The sequence below is a fragment of the Drosophila sechellia genome, chromosome 2L (genome assembly GCF_004382195.2).
Source record: "Drosophila sechellia strain sech25 chromosome 2L, ASM438219v1, whole genome shotgun sequence".
NCBI lineage: Eukaryota > Metazoa > Arthropoda > Insecta > Diptera > Drosophilidae > Drosophila > Drosophila sechellia.
The window spans coordinates 16,134,753-16,162,247 of NC_045949.1; the positions used below are offsets into that span (position 1 = coordinate 16,134,753).

Here is a 27,495-nt window from a genome sequence, read left to right on the forward strand (position 1 = left end):
ATACGAAAATTAATATGTACAGCTACTTTTTTTCTAAATTGTGACTTTTTAGGCTATTTTTTTCTTTTACCATTTCCTCATGTCATGTGAATTTAATTTCTTTATGACATGTACTTCAATCTCTAGCTTTAAATTCGAATAAATACACTAAATGTAACAAAAAAGACAGGCAGAATTAAAAAGTACTCCATTCAAACAAATTTGTTTTCCCCCCCATAAATTGACAACAAAAAGGTACCGCCTTTATCATCCAAGTGTCAGAATATGTCATAGCAACCAACTATCGTCAGTAAGAAATGAGTTCTACAACATGCAACTTTTTCAAGGTGTTAGCTACTGTGGGCAGGAAGTTTGATTTTTCGTAAAAAACAGCGCGCTTTGAACTCTGGTTTTTCTCTTCAATAAATGCAACTGATCTAACTATTAAGTAAAATTTGTTTTTTTACAAGCAAGCGCAAAAATGTGCTTATATTTTAAAAAAAGTATGGTGATAAATTTCTATTAACCATTTGTATTTCTAACAAGTTTGGACTAGGAGTCAATTTGATCCAGTTCCTCGGGCTCGAAAGTGTTTATATCAATAATATTTCTGGACTTTGAAGCGACGGTTACTGTTCCATAACTTCGGATTATCAGCTTTGACTTCACGTATATAGCATTCTCTGGATGTGTCGAGATTTGTATTATTAACCGACGACTGGATGGCAAAAGTTCAGTGCGCTCGCAGCTATTATGTGGATTATCTGCCTCTTGCTGTTGCCCCTTGTGGCGGCCAGTTCCAATACAAGACTTCTAAATGGCATCCTTAATCATGTGGACAAGGAGGCCAATCCCTGTGAGAACTTCTACAACCACGCCTGCGGCCAGTACAACATGCGTCACATGGACGACACCTTTTTCGACATTATACAAATGCTGGATCACCAGGTTAACCAGAATTTGGTGAAACTAATGGACGAGCTGGAACTGAGTTCTCAATCGCCGGACTTTAATGTATCTAGTGTAGATGGCAAGGTCCTTCGTTACTACCTCAGTTGTCGTGGATCGCCGCGGAATATGGATAGTTTAAGCGAGTATCTGAAAGTGATTTCCCCCGGCGAAGGACTCACATGGCCTCAGTTCATTCCGGACGGTAGTTCTTGGCCCCAGGAAAAATTCAAATGGCTCGAGACACTGGCTCATCTGCATCGCTACGGTCTAACTAACGTGTTTTTCAACCTTGAAGTCGTGTCGAACCCACGAAATGCCACCGAGTACATGGTAGAATTAAATACACCCACTTTCGGAGAAGAATCTCAACTGCCGAACAGTTTTATTGAAATTCTATCCGTTCTGTATGTCATGAAGGTTCCTTCCGGTGAAATCATTACTCTGGCTCGAAAAATACGCACGCTTGAATTGTCGCTTGAATTGATGATCAATCCGATCGACAGACCGAATAATAGATACATTAGTATCCGCGATTTTGAGATGGAAACCGGTCACAACTGGCAGCGTTTCTTTGAGATTTTAATAGGCTCCAGCGCAGCCCCAGAACTCCAAGTGTTGGTGCGCAATTTTAGGTACTTTACCAGCCTTAAGGAACTAATGGACAAACAGGATGCCCGGCTGGTGGCCAGCTACATAATGACCCGACTTGCAATATTTCTATTTGATGAAACCACGGGTGGCAGCGAATCCACGGAGTGTGTGTCACAGGTCCGCCGCAACATGAATTTGGCTGCAAGCATGCTCTATAAGGAACGATTTTTCGAACACTCCGCTTTCAGTGTCCATGTCCTGGAAATTAAGGACATTTTCGAGAAACTACGCCATCAGTTTCTGCAGCAAGTCGATCAAAATCATCTGGAGTTGACTGCTTTGCAGAAGAAATTCGTCGTTGGAAAGGCAGAGGCAATTGAGATCAACGTTGGGAATCTTCCAAGAACCGATAATCTTCGCCAGTTCGTCGGCCAGTACTACCAAGACCTGCAGTTTCCCACTGGCGATCTGGATTACCATCAGCTGCACCTCAATGTGCTGCAGTTTCGCACCCAAAAGATGTTGGCCCAAATCCAGCAAAGCGCACTCAGAGGAGCAGAATATTTTGACTTACAGGAGCCAAGCAGCGCCATTGCCTCCACCTCGTACTATGTGATGCGGCCCAATGTGATTATTGTCCCACTTGGGCTACTGCAGGAGCCATTCTTTCAGCTGGACAGCGAAGATGTCTTCAAATACAGCCTGATGGGATATATTTTGGCACATCACTTGATAAGCGCCTTTGCCACCGAGGGCATTACTATTGGCAGCGATGGAAACGATCAACCATTCAGATCGCATCGTTTCGAAGAAGCAGTCAGTTGCTTGTCACGCAGTTCAGAGAACATCGATGAAACCATGGGCGATATTGCCGGTCTAGAACTGGCCTATTCCACTTATGCCAAGATGGCCAAGAATCGAAACCGTTTGGAGTTCACCCATTTGCCGCCGGAGCAGATATTCTTCCTAAATGCCGGCCAGTTCTTCTGCGGCAATAGCGATATGTTGGCTCAGTACAAGGAAGATCAAGTGCTTTTACAGAGAGCTATCGATGGGTTTGAGCCATTTGACAGGGCTTTTGGGTGCAACCGCAATAAGCCTCAGCACGAGAAGTGTCGTTTATGGTGAATACCCTGTACATATGCTTGGAAATACATATTTTTGGATAACAATAATACAAGACAATCGTGTTAAATTAAAAAAGTTGTATATGCTTATACAATCACATCCATTCTGTATTACAAAATAACATTAGTCCAGCTGGTTTTGTATGTCTATTCACACACAGAGTTAATAAAACCAGCACGCAATCTTTTCAGCCCTGTTATTTTAGTAACGTCAACGGTTTCCATTAGGTTAAGTTGCTTGAGCCATCTCATAGGGCCATGGAATGTACTTCTTCTCATCGTAGAAAATACTGTCGGGTTGTCTCGCACTGAGTGAGTAGAATTTAAAACAATAAGTTTTTCAACACTTGAGTTTGCTAGCTGCGCAAAATATTTAAAATTATAGTGTATATATAGTGTATTTCCAAGTTCTCTAGTTTGTTTAGATCTGAACTGAGTGGTAGGTATATACCGAATATATACAATTCTTCGATCATACTTATTTGGCTGCAAAAGCATCTAAGAGTGTATTAGGATAATTCAAGGGTGTTTCACAATTGAACAGATGAATCTCTAGACGTTTTTCATTCTTCCATAGGATAATTGACAAAGCATCGCTTAATATTGTTGCCTTCATCTGGCATATGCTTAGCAAATTTCAATAACATTTGAGTTTATAGGATCAATGTTTCCGAGGAAATGGATTTGCATGTACTGCAAGTTATTCATTTGACTAAAGTTGATATCAGGCACTTAGATTAAGCGGCATCTAGCAATTGAAGTGAATTTATTTTCATAAGTTCATCATCAACTTATGTAGTAGTGAATTGAAAGTGGCAAACGTTATAGGTCGATCAATGTCAGTTAATCTTTGATTCATTGTTCTAACGGTTGAAGACTCTTAAGTTGCTGAAAAACTTCCATTCCGCACCGCTTTCATGTAAACCAGTAATTAAAATGGTTTTCAAATTGAGCAAGTTCACTAGTGGCGCATATTGGGCAGCATCGTATCCTTCATTCAACTTGATTCTCAGTTCTTGAAGATTTCTGCACTGGGGTATGATATCGGAAAATCTTCCATGCACCTCTGTGCTTTCAAAGCTCAATATGGTTAGATTTCGGTTGCAGCGTAATATGTCGGCCAATGTGTCCTGTACTGAGCTTAAATTCAACTTTTAACGCCTCTTGGTTCGTGCGGCCCGATGAAATATCTTAAAATACAATTTAAATACAATAAAATATATATACGTATGAGCCTTGAAAAGACAGTAGAAGATCGAACGGACTTTTTTTACCAACAGATTCCAGAAAGGATCTCCAACTTTCGTTTTTCACTCGATGATCTATTTCCAGCACTATGAATGAATCCTAGAATTTGAGAAACTAATTATGTATCTTTATAAATACTTGTTGAACTTTTCCTTACTTGTACTATTCGAACTAATTTTTGACAGATTATGAATCCGGAATGATTAGAATCTTATTTGGATGAGTTGATAGAGCTTAGGAATAATGTTATTAATTTTGAATTAAAGAGTTGCGCTTAAGAAAACAAACACATTTGGTGTTACACAGTCACGTTTTAACACAATCTTTATAACAATTAACACAGATATTATCTAGTTTTTGAAGAACATAGGGAAGTTTAAACAATGTTCACTTCGTACGCGCAATCTCAAAACAAAAAGAAGTTTTTATCAACACACTGAATTTCCGCTTGGGAATCAGCTGATAAGAGTGCTCGCGATAGCCGAGTTCACATCCAACAGATGTTTCCCTTAGCAGTGTTTCAGACCCAAATGATGATATATCTTATTTTGATTTAGCTCCAATACGCAATGCTGTGCATAATTCAGGTATTATTAGGCTGCTTAATATACAATCCACTTATATTGGTGATGATGAATGAGAAACATCGACACGTGAGGATAAAAATATTTATTTATCGATATATTTTTACTCTTGTGCCTTTTGCACACCCCTAGTTGTGTTCCACCACTACTTCGCATGGCACGCTTTTTCCGTGTGCTCCGTTCGTTCGGCCATACAAAACACAAAATTCAAGTTTAAGAACTAAATAGGCAACAGCCTGCAACTAAAAGGGAAGCCGCAGCGAACAAAGTGATTTGCTAAAAGAGACGTAAGACAGTTATCGCATCGAAGGCACCAGGAATCGGGGATTTCTAACACGGCGCGCGTGCGACACACATACATACGCAGGAGCACACACCCACACACGCACAATTACTTGCCATTGACGCAAAAGCGAAAAAGCAGTGGAAAAAAGGGGAATTGACAAATAACAACGTTTGGCAAGCACTGGACTCTGGTCGCTGGATTGCCACGCATGGAAGACGAAGTCATTGAAATTAGCGACAGCGAACGGGAAGAAACCTCATCGAACTCCGAGATGGATGTGGAAATAACGACAGAACAGCCGGCCATCGATGTCAAAGCAGAGCAAATTGTGCCCAAGGACGCGGCAACGTAAGTAAAAATAAAAACGACAAAAATCTCCACAGTCGCTTTAAAACCAGATATAACAGCCTGTCTGTGAATGTGATTCCAAGTTACTTAAAACTGTAGCTATGTTTATGCACAGTATTGTGTACATAAATAAAAGGCGGAAAAATCTAGCATAACTACTTATGTTGCTAAATAGTAATCAATTTATTTAAATTTAATGATAGTTAAAAGTGCTAAAACTGCAAAAGAAATTGAAATTTAAGTACATTTTGCAACAATAAGAACGGCTAGTTGCAAACATATAAACTGCAGTCAATGCCAAACTGTGTGATAACAGCTATGTACATACATAGGTGTTAAAGTTTTTGTTTGCATTTCGGTTTTATGTAATCTATTGCCCGGGGTCTCTACATCTCACTCCCTCCCCCTGTAGCATTGCCCCCGTCTTGTCGCACCCATTTGGCATGGTCATGGGCAGCAGCCAAACGTAGCAAATAAATATAGATAAAAAAAGCAAAAACAAGATATAAAACGTCAGCGACGCCAACGCACACGCCCTGCAGTTTACAGTGGGCATTCCGTAGAAAAGGTCTGTTTAAATTATATACGTTATACGATTCCCTGTAAAGCATTGTATTATACAATTACATTTTCATACAAACATGCTTGAGTGCGAAGTGCAGTTTTCATTGTCAAAGCTTTCGCCGTTAAAACCATTTAGAAACGAGATATTAAACATGTTTGAGCTAGGAAGGTTCTACTGTAATGCCTTTGTTGTTGCTAGGTGCGCTTTGTTTAGTTCTTGTTTGAAACTGGTTTTACTTTCCGTTTGCCCACCAATGTTTCTCAATGTCTCCCTGTGTGTGTGGGCACGTTACATTTTGAAATTCGAGCCTCTGTGGTCTCACAAGCTGGCATTAAAGTCACAGTTTTAGAGTGACTGGAGCTTGAAGTCAAGGACACCGTATTTGCCCATGATAACGAAATTTAAATCCAGTTTAATTTTTTAATTTCATTTATGTATGTAAAACCGTTTACCGCTTAAATGGAGCACATTTTTGCAAATGTGCCAACATAAACAGTTATAAATTTGTCTTTGCCACGCTTCATTTGCGTTTATTTTTGTTTCCCGTATTTCCACACAAAAGCATCGAGGAAAAACAATAGGAAAATAAAATTAAACAGCTATTTGCATTTGAACGGACGCGATTTTATTTATTTCCGTGTTTACGAGTAATTGAAGCTGACACTTGATTGGAAAATGGGAATTTATTTAATTTTTGGAAATTCGAGTTCAGTTTTGTTGTTTTGGCATTGATATACTTTTTGCCATTGTTCTGGCGCTTATTACGTTCTTTACGCTAAAATTTGCCTCACCTGTTGTGAGTAATCGCATGCAATACAGAAAGAAATCTAATGAATAGATAAGATTTATATGGAAAATCATCAGGTGATGGCTTAAATGTGGGATACAATCTATTGACCACCAATTTTGTTTGTAAACCTAAATGCGATCAACTGGTGGAGTTTCAAAGTCAAGTACAGTCATCGCCAAAAAACCGAAACACAAGACAATGCCAAAAGTTCGGGGCAACCTACACACAAAGCTACCGCAAAAGTTGGCCAAAATAAAACTTAATGTGAATGAACCCAAGCGCAAAATCATACGCTCATGTATCTTAGGCCTTCATCGTTTTTCTAATTTCCATTAGTAATATTATTTCGCCTCTTTGGAGTTCAAGGACTGACTGGGCACAAGAAGTACAAAAAAAAGGCGGAACACTTTCTCTGACTCATAGCCATGGAGAAAAGATGTTTATTGTTTTTTGTTGTTTGCACTTACTTGGGAACTCGATAATGACGATGGGGAAGAGAGCAGATGATGAGGGAACCCGTTTGCACATCTACATATATGAGTCAACCTGTTGATAAATTAGAAATTCCGAAAGGTTGCAGCATCCGCCTATTGATTTTATTCGCCTTGGTAAAAGGAAAAGAACTGCTTTCGCTTATTTATAGATACTGATGTGACGTTTTGGCCTTTTTAAGTTCAAGGTCAAAGGCCAAAGCATCGTTCCTGCTCACTCGCTTATTGTATGCAAATATTGAAGCTAATATTTTCTAGTTACAGTTTAAAAATCACTGAGCATTTCATTATCTTAGGTAATAACAGTTTGAGCTTAAGTTTTGTGATAAGATTAAAGCCTTATCACATCTGTTAGGCATTACAGCACTTTTGTTTTAGTTTTGCTTGGAATAGGCGATAAGAAAATAATGAACATAGCTCGTTATTGTGATTTGCTGAGTTTACTTGAGGTCACTTTCAGAAATTCCAATGTTTTAGTTTGTTAAAAAACATACATTTGTGTATAGTAGACATATATTTCCTTTGCCATGTAGAAAACTGTTGCTCGTTATCTGAAACTACATTTTGGATAGCACTTTGTTCTATTTATTGGCCAACAACAAAGTTGCTAACGCTTTCGGTGCAGATGTATTTCAACGTAGCTTCGACCCAAATTCGCTTTGGTACAACTTTTCTCTATTTCGTCTAAACTTTTGGCCAACTATGTATATAACTTCGGGCAATTAGCTTCAAACTATGTAGCCCTCGAAAAGTTATTGCTCGACTCCAGTCAAAGTGGGTCAATTAAATTATTGATTCGCCACGAGGCTAGAAACAGAACACAATTGGCAAACAAAAAAAAAAGAAACCGAGAAGTAACTATTGGATGGTTTCCAATATTAAATATCTTGATTGTTTCGAGAAGCTCTGAGCGGATGTAGTGGGCTTTTGCAAAGTGGCTGTCATTTAAAGATAATAGTAGGTGAATAGCTTGAAATTACGTAATTCCCATCTTGTGGGAAGATTTTTTGTCCAGAGACGTTTGAATGATGCGCCAAGGTCAGCTGAAAAAAAAATTATACCGAATTGGAAACGATTCAATTTAGCGCAAAATGGAATATATCAATTTATAGTTATAGTTAGCCAATCCAATCGTATCATATCGCTTGCAATTACATGGTTAAATAGAAAACCAGATCCTTCGTTGCTCATGTCAAAAAGCTTAAACAGCTGTCATCTGCTACCCATTAATCGCCGGTCTGGTCTTCCCTTATCTGTCTGGATCGAAACTGGTAGCCAGTTTAGCCAGTCTGCCGCCTATGATGACTGTAGCTGGTTTTAGAAGACAGGTACACGGTAACAAACGTTAAAATATATAATACTTTATAAAATTCGAATATAAAATATTGCGAGTATACAACATTAATAGTGTATTTATGTACAATTATTGATACTCATTGACTTTAGACAATTTAACACAAATTATTCTTGCAGTGTAGACACAAAGAGAGTAAGAGAGAGTGCATGATGTTGAGTGGGGAAAAGGCATTTCCATTTTCAGTTGGAAATTGTAGGTGTTGGCAGCTTGTAAATTAGCACTTAACTTCATGGCGCCATTACAGTTTGAAACTAGTTTCGCGTCTTAAAGTCACTTCTTACGGTTTTATGAGAACTGGGTAGACATATTTTATTATATTTATTTGTTATCTTTTGCACTTGTTATCTTAGTTAGGGAATTTCTGGCAATTTCTCTGGAAATTATCAGGCTTTTTTTCTGTTTTTTTGCTGAATTATTTTCCTTTGTTTTGCTTTTGTATTCACGGCAGTGGTTGGTGGTTTTAATTGCTTGGGGTCTGCACTTTCACTTGGTTTCGGTTGCCGAGTTTGTAATGCAATTCCACTTGTTGCTGCGGAATGTAACCCAAATTGCTTTTGGAATTGCCCCAATTTGACTGTGAACTGGATCTAGTTGTAGTTGGGCATGACTTTGTGGTTTCTTCTCATATTCAGCGAATCATTATCAGAAGGGGTTCTTACACAAAACCGCAACTTTCTTCCTGTTCCCCTGTGAATGTCCAGTTTTGTTTTCTTGCCATTTTTGGTTGCATTAAAAAACATTAATTACAATCAGACAGCCAGCAGACGATATCTCTTGTACATGTCTCGGTTGAGATACACGACACGCCTTCACTTCACGGGCTATATGGTAGATATATATGGTCTGTATAGATCTGTATATCTACAAAAGTGTGCTTTCTTAAACAACGGGAAGTAAAAATGTTTAACAGAAACAAAGCGAATGAAATTGAGGAAACCAAGAGGAGAGAGTGCAACAACTTTTCAACGATTTTGAGGAAGAGTTTGAGCATGCTCGAAAAAAATGGCATTTTAAAAGCCATATATGTACTACTAAACAGAAATCGAATGCATTTTCCTCACTTTGAATTATGTTTAGTATTTATTGGATTTATTTTTACTGCTACAAAAATATTTTACTAAAATTAGACATTTTTTTATATTCAAAAAGGGATATGATAAATTTTGCTTCATAAATTTCTTATGACTATGTTCTTTATTTTGATTTTCCATTTCAAAAATGTCTAATTAAAAGTGTTAGATTCACGCAAGCACAATTTCCCTTTTATTATCAGTCTGCTGCGATCTCTTTGATCTGACGCTCATTTTCGCCAACTGCAACTGACGCTCTCCTGCTCTTCGCTCTTCTTGCGGCGCTTGCTCTCTCGTTTCTCTCCACGTCAGCTGCTTTGCTGCGCTGCAGTCGCCAGCGGCAGAGGGCGGCATCGAAGGGGATCGTCACGCTGTCCACTCACTCAGTCGCGAGTTGCAGCAGTGCGTCGATCGACGTCGTTTTCCGCGCTAGTCGCGAAAATTGTGAAAAGTCTGTCGCGGAAAGGGAAAATTACTGAATAAATAGGAAAACAAAGGCTCCAAGAATTTTCGCTTTGAGTTGTTTGTCTCCTTTGCTGTGTCAAATAATGAAAATTTTACGTTTCCCATAATACGATTATATTGTGATGATCAAAACGTGCCTTAAATCGAAATCAAATAATTATTCCAAAATAAGTTGAAGAACCTGTGAACGTAGACTATACATACTTCAAGCGATCCAGTCCGTTTCTATGTGCTCGCAAATAGCCCACTTTGACCAGACGGAATAGCCAACTAAATCTCTGTAAATCCACAACGAGCCAACAATCGAGCTGAATAAAATGTTGTAGTAAGTATTTTAGGGATGTCTGCCTTCTTGCGTTAATCACCTAAACTAATGCTAACTAATTCGCAACCGAAAGTACATAAAAACCAAAAATAAACCGACGTTGACCCATCCAAAAACACAGCTAGCCTCAAAAAAAAAGTGAATGTTGTCTGAAAACCACAGCATATATATTTAAGTTCTTATTAAAAGCAACAAATGAAAGGGTTACTATTCACTTCAATACGCCTGCTTTCTAAGAAGTACAAAATCCAATTAATTTAGTTGCGTGTGAGTATTATAATTTTGCCAAGACATGTATGCACATTTTGCATTTAAATCGGCGGCGTGTATATATAAATAAATATTTCTGTGTGTTTGGGTGTCGTCTGCTGTTTGTTGCATATTCATTTGTTGCGGTTTCTCACCTCACCTCTGTGCCCCACAAACGCCACGTGCAGAGGCGTTGAAATTCGAAATCAATTGATATAGTCGCACATTAAAATGGGTTGAATAATATGGCTGATCAGTTAGCAATCAAGAATTGTTGCTATCTTATGTGAAACTGTTCAATTTTTAAAAATTTCACATGAATATTGTAAAATCCCAAATAAGAAGACTTTACTCGTTGAGTTTTTGTAAGAAACTGATTTTATTTGGAAATATCTTCGGTTTAACTAGGTGACATGAGAATCGCATCTTAAAGTAAATGGCCTACGCAGAGGCCTAAGTAAATAGTCCCCGCCTTATCGAGGTCCCACGCTCGGGCACATCTGCCTATCTTGAGCGGCGAGGACCTTATCTGTGGTCTCCCGCTAAGGGACTATTTTAGGAGGCGGGGAACGATCTCAAGTGACTGACTCATGTAGTGTGCACATGTTTTTGAGCAATGCACCCATGTCGCCTTAGATAACAAAATCCTAAATATAATTTATCGCTCTCGATTCATTTACATAAGATATGAACGGAGCCCAAAATTGTAAGTCTTTAAATATATTCGTGTTCATGTGTGAACATTCTGCCAAAGGGCCAGCAAAGCTGAGATGTACATTAGTATATTAGTTGCATTTATAACAGTAGTGGACTGTATTTATTTGATATATGTTCATTTATTTTGCAACTAAGATTTCAATGGGCCTAGTTTTTCTGGCTTTTAATTTTATTGGATTACAATTGTGGTTTACATTATTTTTAATTCAACAATTTGTACTCAATTAACTTATTTTAAACATTTTGCTTTTTCTATGTAGAAGTACATTTTCTATTAAACAACGATATAGTGGACTGTATATTTTTATTTGTTATATTATTTTATTGTTTATTTACTATTGATATTTATAGTACTGGCAACGGACCTGCAAAGGTTATTGCTTGCATTCTTTGTTGCACAGCACATTTCCGTATGAAATATATTATTAATACTATCATTAGTATTAAAGCAATAATTAATCCAGCATGTCCGGAAATATGATGGAAATGTAAATCTTTCAATTTTTGATGGTTCTCTTTCATAAATTTAATTTCATTATTCAATCGTTCAAATTCCTCAGTATGATTTAATATTGATAGTTTCAGCGGATCCCAAATAATCTTCGGCACTTCACTAACTATAGTGTATAATGGCCTTGAATTTAAGCATGCTTCTATTTGACATAAAAGAGTTGACATTTCTTCGTAAGTCAAAATAGTGTCGCCGATTATACGCTTTAAATGGTATTTCATTGACTTAACTCCAGCTTCCCAAATACCTCCGAAGTGAGGTCCTGCCGGGGGAATAAAATGCCAATCAATCCTGTCCTTTTCAAGCTGCGCTGCAATCGTTATATTTTCTTGTATTGCATTAAATAACTCTTGATCTAATTTTCTTGCAGCTCCTACAAAATTTGTTCCGTTGTCTGAATAGATATTGGAACATTTTCCCCGTCTAGCAATAAATCTTCTGAGTGCTGCTAAAAATGCGTCTGAAGTTAGATCGCTTACCATTTCTAAGTGTATGGCTTTGGTGGCCATGCAAACGAATACAGCAACGTATCCTTTAAATGTTTTTTGGCCACGATTTCTTGAACATTTAACATAATAAGGACCTGCGTAATCTATTCCAGTATTAAGAAACGGGAATGTCATCGTCACTCTATATTTTGGCAAGTTACCCATTATTTGCTGAGCTGTATTTTGTTTATACCTTGCACACGTTACACATTCTCTTAAATACTTTTTCAACGAATTTTTCAACCCGAAAATCCAATACTTTCTTTGGATATAGTTTCGCATTAGGTTTATCCCTCCATGCAATGTTTCCTTATGAGCATTTTTTATTAATAAGCTTGTTAGGTGGCATTTTTCTAAAATGATTGGATGTTTAACATTAAATTCTGCATTGGAATTTTGCAATCTTCCTCCAACTCTTAGAACCCCATCCTTGTCCAAAAATGGATTCAATGACAATATTTTATTATTTGTCTTGATTTCCTTTTTGATTTTAAGGCACTTTATCTCTTGCCTAAACTGGTATTCTTGTTGTTTCTTAATAACAACTGTTTCCGCTATTCTTATCTCCTTTACTGAAATAATTGATGAATAGGCTTTATTTCTTGTTTTCATCTGCACGAATCTATTTATGTATGCTATTATACGTATAAGTTTTTCTATACTGGAATACCTTTCTATTAATTCGTAAATAGGATCATCTATTTTGTCATTTAATACCGTATTTATTAAGACAGGTTCTTCTACAGACTGCTGCCGAGGCCAAAGTTCTTTTGGGTCTGCTAGCCATTTCGGACCTTTCCACCAAAAATCACAGTTGATCAACTGGTTAGAATCCACTCCCCTGGATGCTAAATCTGCTGGATTATCCTCTGACTTAACATGATTCCATTCAGTATTTTTTAATTTCCGAATGTCATCCGTTCTTCTTTTTATAAATTTGATCTTACTTTGACCACTGTTAATCCATGCTAAGGTAATCGTGGAATCACTCCAAGCATAGATCTCCATTATATTGTCAATTGATCCTTTTAGTCTTTGGATTAATTCACTAAGCAGGTGAGCTGCACACAGCTCGAGTTTGGGAATTGTCTTCCTATTTTTTATAGGGTTGACTCTACTTTTGCTAGCTATTATATTAACATGAGGTCCTACTTTAGCATAGACTACTGCAGCATATGCTTTTTCGGAGGCGTCCGCAAATCCGTGAATCTGAATGACTGAAGAACTGTTTGAATTAATCCACCTTGGGATTCGAATATTCTCTAACAATAATAAATTTTCTTTATATTTTTCCCAATAATTTTTATCTTCTATGGATAATTCCTGATCCCATTCACTTTTATTTATCCAAAGTTTTTGAATAAAAAGTTTTCCTGAAACCGTGACTGGTGCCAACCATCCTAACGGATCAAATATTTTTGCTAGCGTTGATAACACCACGCGCTTATTTATATTTTTTGATTCATCATTACAATTTACGCTGAACTTAAATAAATCATTTTGAGGTTCCCATTTTAGTCCTAAAGTTTTAACACATTCATTTTCGATAATATTGAGAACCTTATTGTCCCCTGTGTCCTCCACAGTGGTTAATATTTTGGAATTGTTGGAAATCCATTTCCTTAAGTTGAATCCAACTTTCTGCAATTCATGGAGAATTAATGTTATTAATTTATTAGCTTCTTCTACCGAATCAGCTCCAGTCATTAGGTCATCCATATAGAAATCATTCCTAATTATTGCACTAATAACTTGGTTTTTACATTTATCTGCAATATCTACCAGAACCCTGGTAGCCAAATATGGTGCAGATGCAGTTCCGTAAGTGACTGTGGTTAATTTATATGTTTTAATTTTTTCTTTTGGAGAATTTCTCCATAAAATATATTGATATTTTTGATCATTATTATCTATTTTAATTTGTCGGTACATCTTTTCAATGTCTGCCGAAACAACAAATTCCCATTTTCTCCATTTAATAATAATGTCAAAAATATCTTTTTGAACTCGTGGCCCAACCCACATTATGTCGTTCAAACTTTTGTTATTCGTAGTTTTTGCTGAAGCATCAAAAACTACTCTCAATTTGGTCGTAAGGCTTGAATCTCTAATCACTGCCTGGTGCGGTAAAAAATATTTGCCTTCATCACTCACTTCAATCATGTGTCCTAAATCCATGTATTCATTCATGAATTTAGTGTAGTCAACCTTAAGTTTTTCATTTCTTTTTAGTTTTTTCTCCAGATTCATGTAACGAGCTATCGCTTGTTTCTTTGAATCTCCTAAGGTGACATCCTCCTTGAATGGAATTGACACAATGTATCGCCCATCTGAATCTTTTTTTGTCGTTTTGATAAATTTATTTTCACAGATTTCAGACTCGATATCATCTTTTTCTTCTTCTTCCACTTCCCAGTAGCGATCTAACTCTTTTATTTCTATTGTTGTGGCTACAATGGTTTCTTTTCCTTTGGATTTTTTACATCCAGAAACTATCCACCCGAAATCAGTTTTTTGCCCAAGGAGACCGTCTATTTTTATAACTCCATTTTGCAGAATGTGAGTATATACGTCTGCTCCAATGATTAAATCAATGCGACCCGGTTTATTAAAATCGGGGTCGGCTAATTTAAAGTTCTTCCATTTTTTCTGATCAACATTAATCGTGTTGACTGGAAGTGCCTTCATAAGTTTTGGGAGAATAATTGCTTCAATTTCTAAATTTTTCGGAGAATTTCTTATCGAAATAACCGCTTTGTGCTTGGAGATGCACGTTCCTGTGGAAGATACTCCACTTATTTCAGTATGAGACCGAAATTTTTTCAATTTTAGAATCTGTGCAGACTCTTCTGAAATAATTGTGCTTTGAGAGCCACTATCAATCAATGCTCTTAATTGTTCAAAGCCTCCATACCTCGACTTTACTTGAATCAAGGCCGTGGCCAACAAGGCTTGACCTGTTGTTCTACACGTATTCACTTTTTCTGGATTATGACCTGCAAAGTGAAGTAACGTGTGGTGAGGTTTACGACAAGTCGAACAAAGCTGCTCGCTTATACATTTTTTACCAAACGGATGCCTCAGACATCTTAGGCAAATCCCATTTTTTCTTACCCAGTCAGACCGTTCTGCTGGATTCATTATTTTAAATTTATGGCATTGAATTAAATAATGCCCTGGTAGTTTGCAATATGCACAATTGTCACTATAATTTTTATTCTTGTTATTATTAATCATTTTCTTTACAGGTTTTACTTCCTGTGAGAATGATGATATAGAATTGAGCCTTTGCTCTAAAAAGTCCATGACATCAGAAAGTGCCTGTATTTCTTTTGTCTTTTTAACATGGCTTTCATATAAATTGAGTGATTCTTTATTGAATTTCCGAAGAATTATGTGAGCGAAAATTGCATCCACATCTTCTGGTAATTGTGCCTTTAATTTTATAATATAAATTGACTCGTTAATCGTGTCAATAAATGTCTTTATTTGCTTATTGGATTCTAAATTTAAATTTGGCATATCCATAAGCCTATTCATATGATCTGAGAATATGTTTCTTTTATTCTCATATCGCTTGGTCAAAAACTCCCAAGTGGCTTCATAATTTTCTCCAGAGCCGAGCAGTAAATGAGTAACCACATTTCTGGCTTCTCCTTTTAATGCTGACTTTAGATAATTAAATTTGAGAGAAGGACTGAGATCCTCTCTCACATGTATGAGCTCTGTAAAGAGTTCATTAAAAAGATCCCATTCTTTGGAATCACCAAAGAAAGTGGGAATCTGTATTTTAGGCAGGGTTGGTAACTCCTCCGCCTTAACAACCGTCGACATTTCAGCTTTATTTATTGTGCCACTGAGTCGACTATTAATGGCTGTAAGAATATTTTGTTTGTCAAATTCAAGTTCGCTAATTTCTTCTTCGAATAGCGAGCTCTCAAAATGACTATTCACCTGTTCAATCAGGTTATCTATTTTATGCCATAAAAATTCAATTTTATTTTTCCTTATTTTAAGGAAATCTGGACTACTGTCTATTAGTTTAGACGTATCTTCTAGATATACTCGAAATTGGCCAACATTATTTCGAAATGCCTGCTCTACTTTTAGAGCGTTGTTTTGTGCTATACCCTCTTTTTCAGGGTGACCACACATTTCAAGGTTTAATGTAGGGGGAGGGTTTGATTTAGGGACAGTGTTTGATTTAGGGAAAGTGTTTTCTACCGACTCGCCCTTAATTTTTTCATTTTTATTTTTAATTTTTTCTAACACCATCATTATTAAATCATACTGCTTCGTGTTAAAATATTCATGATCGACAACGCCGATCTTTAACAAATTGCTATGATTAGCAATGAAACATTTTTGAAGCTCATTTAATTTTAGAATTTCTACATCTGTTAATGTTGGTTTTACTTCCAACTTTCTAATTTCCAAAATAATTTCGGACTGCTTCTTAAGGAATTGAATAGTCTTTTCTGACATCATTTTGAAAATTTTTTGTAATTTCTTAATATATATAGTACGTGTATATGTATTTTATATGTATTTATATATATATGTGTGTTTGGATAAACAGAAAATTCTTGTTTTGACTTAGCTGATGTCGTTGTTGTTGCTGCTGCTGTTGCTGCTGTTGTTGCTGCTGTTGCTACTGCTGTTGCTGCTTCTGCTGCTGCTGTTGTTGCTGCTTCTGCTGCTGGTAGAGGCTCCTTTGAATTTGACTTCCTTCTCTTCTTTAAGGCTCCGTCGATGTTTAAAGATGATTTTTTTTTTTTTTATTTGGCACGTTTTATTATTTTTGTAGTCCAGTCAGATTTTTTGTTTTTTAGCCATTTATTTCGGCATTTATGCTCTTTTGGCATATACACTGCACTCTATTTATGAGCTGATTTAATGCTATTAGAGCATTTATAAGGCACTGTTTTCAGGCACTTTTTATTTAATTTATGCTCTTATGGCATATACACTGCACTCTATTTATGAGCTGATTTAATGCTATTAGAGCATTTATAAGGCACTGTTTTCAGGCACTTTTTAATTTCACAATTGCTGATGTATGGCCTCAAGCACGCCTTACCACAATTTATAATGGTACACAAAGCAACCTTTAGCTATAGACTATAAGGTGCTTGTTTTAAAACATAAAAGATTCTTTTGTATCTTTTTGCTTTTTATATTTATACTCTGTTCCTTACCTTTGGTAGGGGGAAACAAGAGTCACTTATTTTTGCTACCTTTAGCTGTAAGATGCTTAAAGGAGCTGGCCTTTCTCTGAGTTCCTTACCTTTGGTAGGGGGAAACTGCAGAGTCGATTAAAGGCTCGATTGACCAAATGTAAAATCCCAGATAAGAAGACTTTACTCGTTGAGTTTTTGTAAGAAACTGATTTTATTTGGAAATATCTTCGGTTTAACTAGGTGACATGAGAATCGCATCTTAAAGTAAATGGCCTACGCAGAGGCCTAAGTAAATAGTCCCCGCCTTATCGAGGTCCCACGCTCGGGCACATCTGCCTATCTTGAGCGGCGAGGACCTTATCTGTGGTCTCCCGCTAAGGGACTATTTTAGGAGGCGGGGAACGATCTCAAGTGACTGACTCATGTAGTGTGCACATGTTTTTGAGCAATGCACCCATGTCGCCTTAGATAACAAAATCCTAAATATAATTTATCGCTCTCGATTCATTTACATAAGATATGAACGGAGCCCAAAATTGTAAGTCTTTAAATATATTCGTGTTCATGTGTGAACAATATAAAGCTCTATCAATTACAAGATTTCTAGAATAGTTGACTGATATTCATTTAATTACGATAAGAAATGAGTACAAGAACAGACGCATTATTCCGCCAATTCATCAATATTATTTAACTGTCTACAAAGTATCTAAAAATAGACATTCAGATAAGAGCTTTTATTATAAAACCAATTGATAGGAAAATAATTGGAAATAAGAGACAGTTAATATTATTAATTTTACTAAAATACGTAACAAATACAATATTTAAGGATTCAGCAACACTTTTAAACTTTTTTCTATGATGATTCATTTCTCAACTCTGATTTTTCGCCAGCCTTTTGCCCTTCACACACTTTTTTCGCAAAGAGCATTGACCAGTGTGATCAAGGCAAAAACAGAATATATCAGCAATAAACTGTGAGAAAATTCGACAAGCTAAAATATTATTAAATCAAAGAAGGATTTCAAATCACTAAATATGTGTTAAACTATTGCTATAAAGCAATATAAAATACTTTCAATCAACTTAAAATAAGTAGTTTAAAAATCAAAAAGACGTGCGTATGTTTTTCTCTCGCTGTGCCGAAACAAAAAAATAGGCGTTCGGAAAATCTTTTCGACATTTCTCAATCTCTTTAAAATGTCAGAGCCCAACTGGGCTGTCAAATGCACTGGCTCTCGACCATTTTAGCCTCTGGTTTTCAGTCCCTTCTCCTAGGAGAGCATTTGGCGGATGCCTCTTTGGGGTCTCTTGGCACATGTGTTGGCCCCAACTTTTTGGGCAGCAAAGCTTTGGCATATGGCACATTGAGGTCGCCGGCGCAAATTCTTATCCAAAAAAAAAAACAAATGAAAACACAAAAAACTGCTGCATGTGGAAAATATGTACAATGCATTGCTACCGCACTATAATTTTGGTTTTTGTGTTGTCTCTTAGCTTTCAGCTATTTTTTTTTTTTTTGACTGGGTGTGTCGTTTATTGCCCCGACATAAATGTTTTTATGCCCCGCCATTGTTGTTGGCGTATCTGCTGCTCATGTTGCTGTTGCAGTTGCAATTTTTGTTGCAGTTGCAGTTGTACTTGCTGTGGGCGAGCAGATTGCGTTTTAAATTGCAGTGGCATTAAATTTTGCATGCATTTTATTGCAGTTGCAGCCAACCAAATGACTCACATGGGTAATCCGATTCATTTCGAGTACGAAAACTCTGAACCAAAATGCATTTGCAGTCGAGAATTATAGGCCAGTGGCGTGTGTGGAGTGGTCCTGTCTGTGAATATGCCACCGCCTCCTCGTGGGATACTTAAAATTATATGTTTGGAGACGCAATTTTGCTGCTCTTGGTCATATTTTTATGGGCCACTTTGTGTCAAGGGAAAATGCATTTACCGGCTTATGATTTACGGTTTGTTTTCTTTGGAGAAAAGTGGAAATTTATCGTGTGCATGTTGGGAAAAATTTGTGGTATTTCATTTTTTTTGTATCTTCGAAACCAAAAATGTTTCAGCATGCTATTTTTCCGGCGATATGAATATATATATCCAAATCTAATGATGAAAATTGTAGTTTTGTTGAATTTATCTGCCCCAAATATTGTTCCATTTTATTGATATTGCATAGCCTGGCAATTCCCATTGCAACTAATCATTCGTATCTAATTGTCGCACTCCATGCTAAACAATCTGCCAATCAATCGGACTTTTAGCACGTATCCAAATAGATCGGTCGTATTAAGTTAAAAGCAAACATTCCACAACGTCATAAATCCCGATGTCATATTTACGTGTATATTTTTATTACGTATTGTGTGTGTGCCATAAATAGCAAGCAACTGGCAACTGGGGAGAACCCAGCCATTTAGCTCCACTATTTCCCCGACTTCTCCCCAGCTAACAACACATGGAATTAATGGGTCGGACAACGACCCAAAACTGGGGAACATAAATTCAATTGAGGCAAGTGTCAATAGAACACGAGCTCATCCATTTGTAAGTGTTCTATAACCATGATGATGCTGCTTCTGATGATGATGATGATGGGGGCGATGGTGAGACAAACAATCAATTATGTATTCTATTTGTTTGCATAAGTTCTGAACCCACTCTTGTGCTGACAATGGTTTGCAAGCTCATGTCTGCTTCACTGGAGAGAATCTTCACTCTTGAGTAAAATTTAAAATTAATCTATTTAGTAAAAAAAATGCATTTAAAAAGTTTCATACATTTACAAATGTTTGCTTATTTTCCAACACATTTTCTTAAATCTCAAATTGTTCACACCGTTTTCTTTCGAGTGTTTTCCGAACTGGTTGTTTATTTAGTTAGCCCCCCTCAACTTTCAGCAATTTGGCTTAAACTTTCAGACCGACGACTCTTGGCTAGGTTCATTAACTTTGTAATACGTATTCCCTCGAACATTTCCCTGAAGTTTCGCCCCATTCTTAAGCTGGCTTTTCTTTTATTTATTGGAAACTTCTTCTCCTTATTCACTTAAGCTGCTTTTGCTCTGCGCCCAACAGTGTTTTTGCTTTACTCGCTCCCTTTATTTTCGGCCGCCATTATGTCTGCACAGCATTTCCGGTTCACGCAGTTGGGGGCAAACACAAAAAAAAAAGAAAAAAACCCAACACAGGCACAGAACCCGCATTGACCTACTGTGCGTGGTCCACGTGAGTCACAATAGTACAGTACAAAATGGCTAGCATAAACCACAACTCTTGCTATTAAAAATGATTATTCTTTTAAAAATCTAATAAAAATAACTATACTACTGAAAAATGTATAGCGAAAAATAAAGTGTAATTAATGCAGTCAAATTAGTCTTAGGCACGCTACACTGTACCAAAGCGAGTATCATCTTGGTGTTGGTATGCATCTGAGTGTACGTTCGGTTCTTGTGGCAAGCAATTTCAACTTGTGGCAGGTCATGTCCGCTGCCCGCTGCTCCGCCCACTTTTGCACGCCTCCCTAAGCGTGTTGTGATGGGTAAACGGGTAAACTATTTGATATGCACTTTCGCAAAGGGTTTGTTGACTGGCGCAGCGTTAACTGAAGTGGAATTCGAAGCGTGTTGTTGCCACAAAATATTAACTTTTGTTGCATGCGTAAATTGCAATGTCTGCATTATTTATAAATTGCATTAAATCCATTGCGATTTAAGTTGAATAAGTACTGTTTGATATCTTTATTATATATTATTTAATGTAATAATAAATGTAGAGAGTAGATGTTTACTTATCAATCATTTAGTTTAAAATAAAAATATATATATTTATATATTTATAGTTTAGAAATATAGAGCAGAGTATTTGCATTTTCATGTTGTGTTCTCTAAACTTTCCCTATTCTTATTGACCAACAAATGGCTGTGAGATGGCTAGTAGCATTGTCTGGCGTATCGTTGGAGCCACCTGCAGAGAGTCTCCACCACCCACCACCTCCTCAACCTTCCCCACAACTCATGCTTCTCTCACATGCGCGCTGCACAGTGCAGCGAATGCTTTCTCTGCTCTCTTCGAAATGGCTCTCTTGCTGCAGCGGGCACAGTGCATGCAACAAAGTAGTTTTCACTGCAGAAATTACATCTGCTGATTACATCTATCTTTAATTTTGTTTAGTAATGAGAGATGCAAACATAAGACATTTTTTATATAGCCATAGTTAGGTCTTAAAAAATTATATATATTTTTTTTAATTTTTCTTCAATGACATGGCTGTTACTGCAACATGATGGTAGTAGTTTCGCCTTCGTTACTTTTGGCGCTCGGCTTGAAACTTCTCGGCGTGTCGTTGCATTAAAATCATCGCCCGCAGCAGCGGCAACATGCAGCAAGCAGGCAGCAGCAGCAACATCAGCAGCACCGCAGCAGCAGCATCAACATCAGTCGCTTCCGTTGGCTGCCAGAGACCACCAGCAATAACGACGTGTTCGCTAAAATAGTCTTTTGATAGCCACTTATTTTTGTAGTTTTGCGTTAGTTTGGTGCATTAGGATCGTAACAATAATATTAGCCACCCGAATGGGATCTTTTTAAAATTCCTCGGCTTTCTCATATGCCGAAAAGTAATAACACTAAAAGTCTGACTCCTCCAATGCTCAATAAATTGTATATGAGTTCGGAGGAATTTACATTTCTGCCGCGGTAAGTAGAAATGCTGGCTAGAATGAGAGTTTCACTCTGTTGTGCCATTCGTTTGTCAAAGGCAATTTGATATGACAGGATGCTAATGGAATGCTAATGGCGGTGCACTGGGAAGTTTGATATATATATATGTGCGGCGGAAGTCTTTAAGTTTGTTTTCAGTGGATGCAAGTTTTATTTCAACTGCGGTAAATTGCATGGCAAAGTTTTACCAACGATATATCATTAACTTATAAAGCAGTTTATTCGGCTTTAATGTTCTAATTCGTTATTCAATTAATTTATTAAATTCAAATTTTAAAAACGTTTTAAATAGTATACCCTAAACATGCAGTGAGTCAGGATTTATTTATTTTTGCTTAAAATAAGCGGAATGTTCAGCAATATTTTTGAATATTTTTTGAAAATTCAGTTAACTCATAAATTCCTTTGACTTGCTGAAGAAAGGTTTCAGCCCCCCGGTGAAAAGTTAAGTACATAAATGTTTGGAAAAGTAATCAAGCAGAGTGTGAAAACTACTCGAACCTCAAGTGGTCCCACTGTAGCAATTGTGGATCTGGAGCTATCTATCGCATCGCATCAGTTAACTCATAGATTTGACACCCTGACAATCTACTTTGCATGATTCTTGCAGCACATGTCACACGGCGTCCAAGTTTCCCTCGATGGCTGTGCGAAAAGTTTTGTCATCACAGACGATGACAGCCCCCTCTTCGCCCGACGAGCCATCCATATTCATGAGGGAATGATTATTCCGACCAACTCACACTATAGCCCATCAGCATACCTCGAATGCCCTGCTACTGCCATTGACTTCGCTTATCGCGCATTGAACTCTGCTGTGACCTGCAGGCATTTGCATATGCGGACTAACACGTACGCACAGTGCGGGTCACAATGCTAGCAACAAGGGGCTGTTAATGAATTGTTGTGTAGGTGATAAAAAGAATTAATGGGTAATAACTTATTAATAAGTACTGCTTTGTACTTAAGCAAGAGATTAGCTAAGATATTGTGAGCAACATAAAAAGGAATATGAATGAAATCATTTTAAAGATACTATTATAAATATAGTATATATATACTATATATTATATATACTATAAATATATACTATAAATATATACTATTATATATATTTTATATTATAGTTTATTAAAGATTATAGTATGCCTAACTTTAATTAAATTTTTTGGAATTGCCTTGCTGAAATCAATAATAATATAAATCAAATATAATAATAATAAATATTGGACAGCTTTGATCCGAGGAACTACCAATTTGAGAGCATATGTAATCTATACATGCTTATATTTGCATTGCATGCTTTGCATTCATTCTTCTGCCTGCAGTTGTAGGCTCTTTTTACTTCGTTTTCCGTTTACCATTTTTTGTTACCTGTTTCATCCTCTTTGCCTCTTTGAGCTTTATTTATCTAGCCCGGGCTTTCATGTTTTTGGGCGTGCACCTTTCGCCGCTGCTTAATTTAAATCAGCTCTTCAGTTTTAAACCATTTCTTTTTTTGTTCACAACGAATGCATGTTGTAAGTATGTATAATCCAAGTCTCCTATTTTTTATTCCATTGAAGTTGAATTGCAAATGCAAACCGCGTTGCCTACTTTTATGGGTGGCAAATGGGCTGAAGGGCCTCGCTCTAACAAATGGTTTTCTAAAATGTTGCCCAATCAAGCGCAAGCGAATTTTTGACTTTTATGGGTTTCTCTAATTGTTATGTAAACTGCTTCTGCTGCTGCTGCTGCTGTTGACTGGAGTGCTGCCTGCCACCACCCGATATCCATCCATCCCGTCTTAGATATCCGCAACCCCCCATTTTGGCCCCATTTGCGGCTCGGGCCGCGACCGCTTTGGCAAGTTATGGCAGCAATTAAAAGTTTTGTGCTGAGCACTTGAAAAAAAAGCCAAAACCACCCACTTTGCCTACGCCCCCTTTCTTTATTTGTCTGCCTGCGGAGCAAGATGAAAAAAAGTGTGAGCAATGCCAATGATTTTCATTCTTCAGCAGTAATTAACATCTTTTGTTTGCACGCCGTATCTTATTCGCATGCAAGTTCCAATCAAAATGATGGCATTAAAAGTAGATGGAATGTTGGTAAGGGCTTCTAAAATAATACTTATTAAATTGAATACTTATTAAATAAGCATGCATAAAATTGGTTGCGAAGTTTCGAAGTTTTGCTTCCCAAATGGAAACCAAACAGTTTTACCCAAACGTTTCAATCGAGCAGAAATTGGAAAAGCATTGAAGAAGGTGCAGTGCTGAAACCCCTCAGAATTTGTAATATCTCAATGTATTTTTAATGGCACACCGATGAAAATATAAATAGGCAGCAAGGAAACCGAAACCATGGGCAGATAAATAACAAACAGGTTGGAGTGAAAAGCGAGAATAACAACATAGAGCCATGGAGCACTTATGCCCCATAATACTGGCATGGTGACAATGGTCTCGGTACAGTAAACACCCTGGCTGGCACAACTCCAAGTGGGTTTTGTGTTTCGAGAGTTGGGGGAATGGGTGGAGGGCGGCGAAATAGGGAATTTCTTTGGCTTTCGGGATTCTTTGGCGTACCGCATTAGTGTCGCCCTATTGGCGGCCATTGTGATGCCATAATTTCTTGGCCCATTTGAGCTTGGCGCAGGTTGTTGCACTTCCTTCAAATGGAAAATCGGAGTGATGGGGGCGGCGGGCCACAGTGTGCTAAAATGGAATGAAAGCCGCCAGTTAATGGGAGTGGAAATTCATCGGCCAGGGCAAACGGATGTCCCTAACGAGCACCATTATTAATTGCAACTCAAGCTTGTGTTTTTTTAAGGGATAGCTATTTTTAGGCAAACCAATCTCTTATATCCCAAAATTAACGTTGGGTTTTTAAATAATTGTAAAGGATTTAATGTTGCAAACTATTGAGATGTATAGAAATAAATCAGCTATATACAGCATTTAATTCGTTTACGCATTTTAATAATCCGTACTAAAGCATCCCAACCGCTAACTGTCATTAATTCCATTAATTGATCGTTATCTTATGTCTTTTTAAATGAATATGCACTTTATGCATCACATTTCCCCCCAATTTTCGAGTCACTGTGCACTTTGAAAAGTCCACGTCTAGTCCAAAGCAAGCGGATTACTTCCTGTTGCTTTTCGTTGTGCCCGTTTTGTGCATTTCCACTTGAGATGGCGACTTTGCCCCGCGGCAGTTACTTCGCCTCGCCCGACGACGACGACCGACGACATCAAATTAAAAATTCAAATTATGTAGACTATGTAAACGACCGACCGATTCTTTTGTGCAATGAGCTAAGCCCCCAAGGATTGACCAAGAAAATTGTTTTTAACCACCACATCTCTCTCTACTTGCAGCATTGCCGAGGAGAAGAAGAAACTGGGCAACGACCAATACAAGGCGCAGAACTATCAGAATGCACTCAAGCTCTACACGGATGCCATATCGCTGTGTCCGGACTCGGCGGCATACTATGGCAATCGGGCCGCCTGCTACATGATGCTGCTCAACTATAACAGCGCCCTGACCGACGCCCGGCACGCCATACGCATCGATCCGGGCTTCGAGAAGGCCTACGTCCGGGTGGCCAAGTGCTGTCTGGCCCTGGGCGACATCATTGGCACCGAGCAGGCCGTCAAAATGGTCAACGAGCTGAACTCGCTTAGCACGGCTGTTGCTGCCGAACAGACGGCGGCGCAGAAGTTGCGCCAACTGGAGGCGACCATTCAGGCGAACTACGATTCGAAATCCTATCGCAATGTGGTCTTCTATTTGGACAGTGCCTTGAAGTTGGCGCCCGCCTGCTTGAAGTAAGTTCGCGATCGAATATAATTTAGAAACTTCAATTAATCGAAACTGAATCTTTCAGATATCGTCTGCTTAAGGCTGAGTGCCTTGCATTTTTGGGGCGATGTGATGAGGCCTTGGACATTGCTGTCGGTGTAATGAAGCTGGATACCACGTCGGCGGATGCGATATACGTGCGAGGTCTCTGCCTGTACTACACGGACAACCTGGACAAGGGAATTATCCACTTCGAGCGCGCCCTGACCCTCGACCCGGACCACTACAAGTCCAAGCAGATGCGCAGCAAGTGCAAGCAGCTCAAGGAGATGAAGGAGAACGGCAATATGCTATTCAAGTCCGGTCGCTATCGCGAGGCACACGTGATCTACACGGACGCCCTGAAGATCGACGAACACAACAAGGATATCAATTCAAAACTGCTTTACAATCGGGCTTTGGTCAACACACGTATCGGCAATTTGCGAGAGGCCGTGGCCGATTGCAATCGAGTGCTGGAGCTGAATAGTCAGTATCTGAAGGCCCTGCTGCTGCGGGCGCGCTGCTACAATGATCTGGAGAAGTTCGAGGAGTCGGTGGCGGACTATGAGACGGCACTGCAGCTGGAGAAGACGCCCGAGATTAAGCGAATGCTGCGCGAGGCCAAGTTTGCGCTGAAGAAGTCGAAGCGAAAGGACTACTACAAGATCCTGGGCATTGGACGCAACGCCACCGACGACGAGATCAAGAAGTCGTACCGCAAAAAGGCGCTGGTACATCATCCGGATCGACACGCAAACAGCAGTGCCGAGGAGCGCAAGCAGGAGGAGCTGAAGTTCAAGGAGGTGGGCGAGGCGTACGCCATTCTGTCGGATGCTCGCAAGAAGTCGCGCTACGACAGCGGCCAGGATATCGAGGAGCAGGAGCAAGGTGAGCAGGAAATTGTTGAATTATTCTACGAATGTGGGGAAATGCTAATTCTTTATATTTTTCTTTTACAGCCGACTTCGATCCCAATCAAATGTTCCGCTCATTCTTCCAATTCAACGGCGGTGGCCGGAATAATTCTTCGTTCAACTTTGAGTTCTAGGATCCCAACGAGTGTTGTTCACCACCTTCACAGAGAAGAAGACCATCAATCCCTCACTTTCTGCGTCATCCGAAACCAACGCAACCCAACACACAGCAGCGCACAAATTTTAAACTATTTTACATATTTCTTTTTCAAAAAGTAAGAAAATACCACGTTTTGATTATGTTAACGAATGAATATATGCCGAGTTCTTTGAAAACCAATTCTAAATCAAATAATGCAACTAAATTTTCAGTGTAAGTTCACAGTTTTAAACGTTGTTTCTTGGATTTTTTCGGCGACATTAAATCATGGATAATAAATCATGGAAGAATTGTGTTAAACAAACTAAAATATACCTAAAAAGTTGCTATATCCCGTTGTTGTTGGTTCCGCCGGCCTTGTGAACTCTTCGTTCAGCATGTATAGAGGAGTAATTGATTAATTAATGATTAATGAAAGCGTAGCCTTATTGTATAACCAATTATATTTTTACCTCTTAAGCCAGACACTTAAGTTTCGTTTCTAAGTTAAAAAACAAAAACTGTATGGTTAAAACACTAGACAGGTCAATCAAAACACAAT

General features: G+C 38.1%; 2 protein-coding genes and 1 long non-coding RNA gene across 4 annotated transcripts; 2 read left to right on the forward strand and 1 right to left on the reverse strand.

Annotated features, from left to right (window-relative positions):
- Positions 1-732: 732 nt before the first annotated feature.
- Positions 733-2,668, forward strand: LOC6614381 (membrane metallo-endopeptidase-like 1). Its single transcript, XM_002038784.2, is given in 3 exon segments — positions 733-2,052; positions 2,054-2,126; positions 2,180-2,668. Coding segments are annotated over 3 exon segments (1,863 nt in total). The 3' UTR covers positions 2,650-2,668.
- Positions 2,669-2,829: 161 nt separating this feature from the next.
- On the reverse strand, positions 2,830-4,316 carry LOC116803562. Its single transcript, XR_004363655.1, has 3 exons — positions 4,054-4,316; positions 3,914-3,995; positions 2,830-3,838 (listed from the first exon to the last, which is right to left on the reverse strand). It is a non-coding gene; the product is annotated as an uncharacterized LOC116803562 (long non-coding RNA).
- Positions 4,317-4,613: 297 nt separating this feature from the next.
- Positions 4,614-27,283, forward strand: LOC6614384 (dnaJ homolog subfamily C member 7). 2 transcript variants are annotated; one of them, XM_002038786.2, is made up of 4 exons: positions 4,614-5,114; positions 25,412-25,864; positions 25,924-26,768; positions 26,840-27,283. In XM_002038786.2, the coding sequence occupies exons 1-4, from the start codon at positions 4,975-4,977 to the stop codon at positions 26,926-26,928; spliced, it is 1,527 nt and encodes a 508-aa protein (XP_002038822.2). In that variant the 5' UTR covers positions 4,614-4,974; the 3' UTR covers positions 26,929-27,283. The 2 variants fall into 2 exon arrangements, with proteins under 2 accessions (XP_002038822.2, XP_032569689.1); XM_032713798.1 differs by lacking the exon at positions 4,614-5,114 and adding an exon at positions 9,808-10,177.
- The last annotated feature ends 212 nt before the right edge of the window (positions 27,284-27,495 follow it).

Excerpts from the sequence above, each read along its gene's own strand:
- LOC6614384 (XM_002038786.2), top strand. The coding sequence starts at position 4,975 with ATGGAAGACGAAGTCATTGAAATTAGCGACAGCGAACGGGAAGAAACC. Across the intron at positions 25,865-25,923 it reads TTGGCGCCCGCCTGCTTGAA|ATATCGTCTGCTTAAGGCTG; the intron begins GTAAGTTCGCGA and ends TGAATCTTTCAG. Across the intron at positions 26,769-26,839 it reads TATCGAGGAGCAGGAGCAAG|CCGACTTCGATCCCAATCAA; the intron begins GTGAGCAGGAAA and ends TTTCTTTTACAG.